The sequence below is a fragment of the Salpingoeca rosetta genome, assembly GCF_000188695.1.
Source record: "Salpingoeca rosetta unplaced genomic scaffold supercont1.36, whole genome shotgun sequence".
Lineage (NCBI taxonomy): Eukaryota > Choanoflagellata > Craspedida > Salpingoecidae > Salpingoeca > Salpingoeca rosetta.
The window spans coordinates 725,199-726,398 of NW_004754898.1; the positions used below are offsets into that span (position 1 = coordinate 725,199).

Sequence of the window (1,200 nt, forward strand, 5' to 3'; positions counted from 1 at the left end):
CGCTCGCCCTCGTTCTGCGCGTCCTCCACCACTGTGAGGGTGTACACGTCTGCCTCGTCTGCGACGGCGCTCAAGAAATCAACGGTGCCCGTGTCCTGCACCGTCATGCCGACGCAGGTGAGGTCGCGAACAGAGGTAAGCTGCCACTGCCACGTTGCGCCGTGCGAGACGAGCAGGTGGGCACGGTGCATGTTGGTGAACCCCCACGTGCGAATCGTGCAGGGGATGGACAGGCTGGGGTAGGCCGGTGAGTTCTGGCAGCGCCACTCCACCGTGCGCTGGGGCAAAATCAGGTCCGCGTGTTCGTAGACCTGGGGCATGAAGGAGATGTTGTAGCGCTTCCACGGCTCGACGGAGGTGATGTCCAGCGTCTGGTTGGGCAGGATGTGCAGGTAGCCCGTGCGGTCGCCAACCACCTCCGTGGCGGTGATGCGCGCGTGCGAGTTGTCGTCTGTTGGGTGCTGGAACACGAGATGAGCCGCACCATACACCTCCACGTACTCAAACTCAAAGTTGAATGTCTCCGTCTCTGGGAGCAGGAACGCCGCAGCGCCTGCCTGCCGCACAGATGCGTGGTCTGCATCCGTCTGCATGCGCGACGAGCGACCGCGGTTGTCGGCGCGGAGGTTGCGGAAGTTGTTGGGCCCAACCAGGTACGCCAGGCCCGAACCGCCGTTTTCCCAGCCCGTGCCACCCTGGACGTCTGTCTGGTCGCTGTACCACTTGCCGCTGGCATAGTGGGCGATGATGAAGCCACCGCTGCCACCACCGCCGTTGCCGGCGCCGTTGCCACCGATGACTTGCATGCGACCCGAACCCGTGAGCGAGGTGGTGAGGAGGTAGATGTTGCCGCCCGCACCGCCGCCACCGCTGCCACCAGCGCTGTCTGCGTTGGCGCGAACAGTACCGGTGATGTGCGTGCCCGAGGGCCCGTACACGTGCGCCTGAATGTAGCCGCCACCGCGCGCACCGCTGCCTGACAGACCACCGCCAGAGCCCCAGACGGATGGCATCTGGTTCTCCACGGGCGGGGTGCTGGCGGCGTATCGGTAGTAGATGGTGCCCACGGGAGCTGCTGCGGTCGTGTATGGGGTGCGGCCACCGCGGCCGGCGTTGCTACCGCCAGTTCCGGCACCGCTCGCTGCAATGCCCGCAGCAGGGCCGTAGGTTGCAAAGTGACCCTGGCCGTCCACCGTTACC

At 65.8% G+C, this 1,200-nt stretch overlaps 1 protein-coding gene across 1 annotated transcript in view; it reads right to left on the minus strand.

Moving 5' to 3' along the window:
• PTSG_13037 (uncharacterized protein) overlaps nucleotides 1–1,200 on the minus strand; it is a gene marked incomplete at its 3' end in the record, with an annotated part of 41,297 nt that overhangs the window by 29,412 nt on the left and 10,685 nt on the right. The window contains exon 11 of the mRNA XM_004988397.1: nucleotides 48–1,035. Coding sequence (XP_004988454.1) covers nucleotides 48–1,035 — 988 coding nt within the window. The remainder of the gene's footprint in view (nucleotides 1–47; nucleotides 1,036–1,200) is intronic.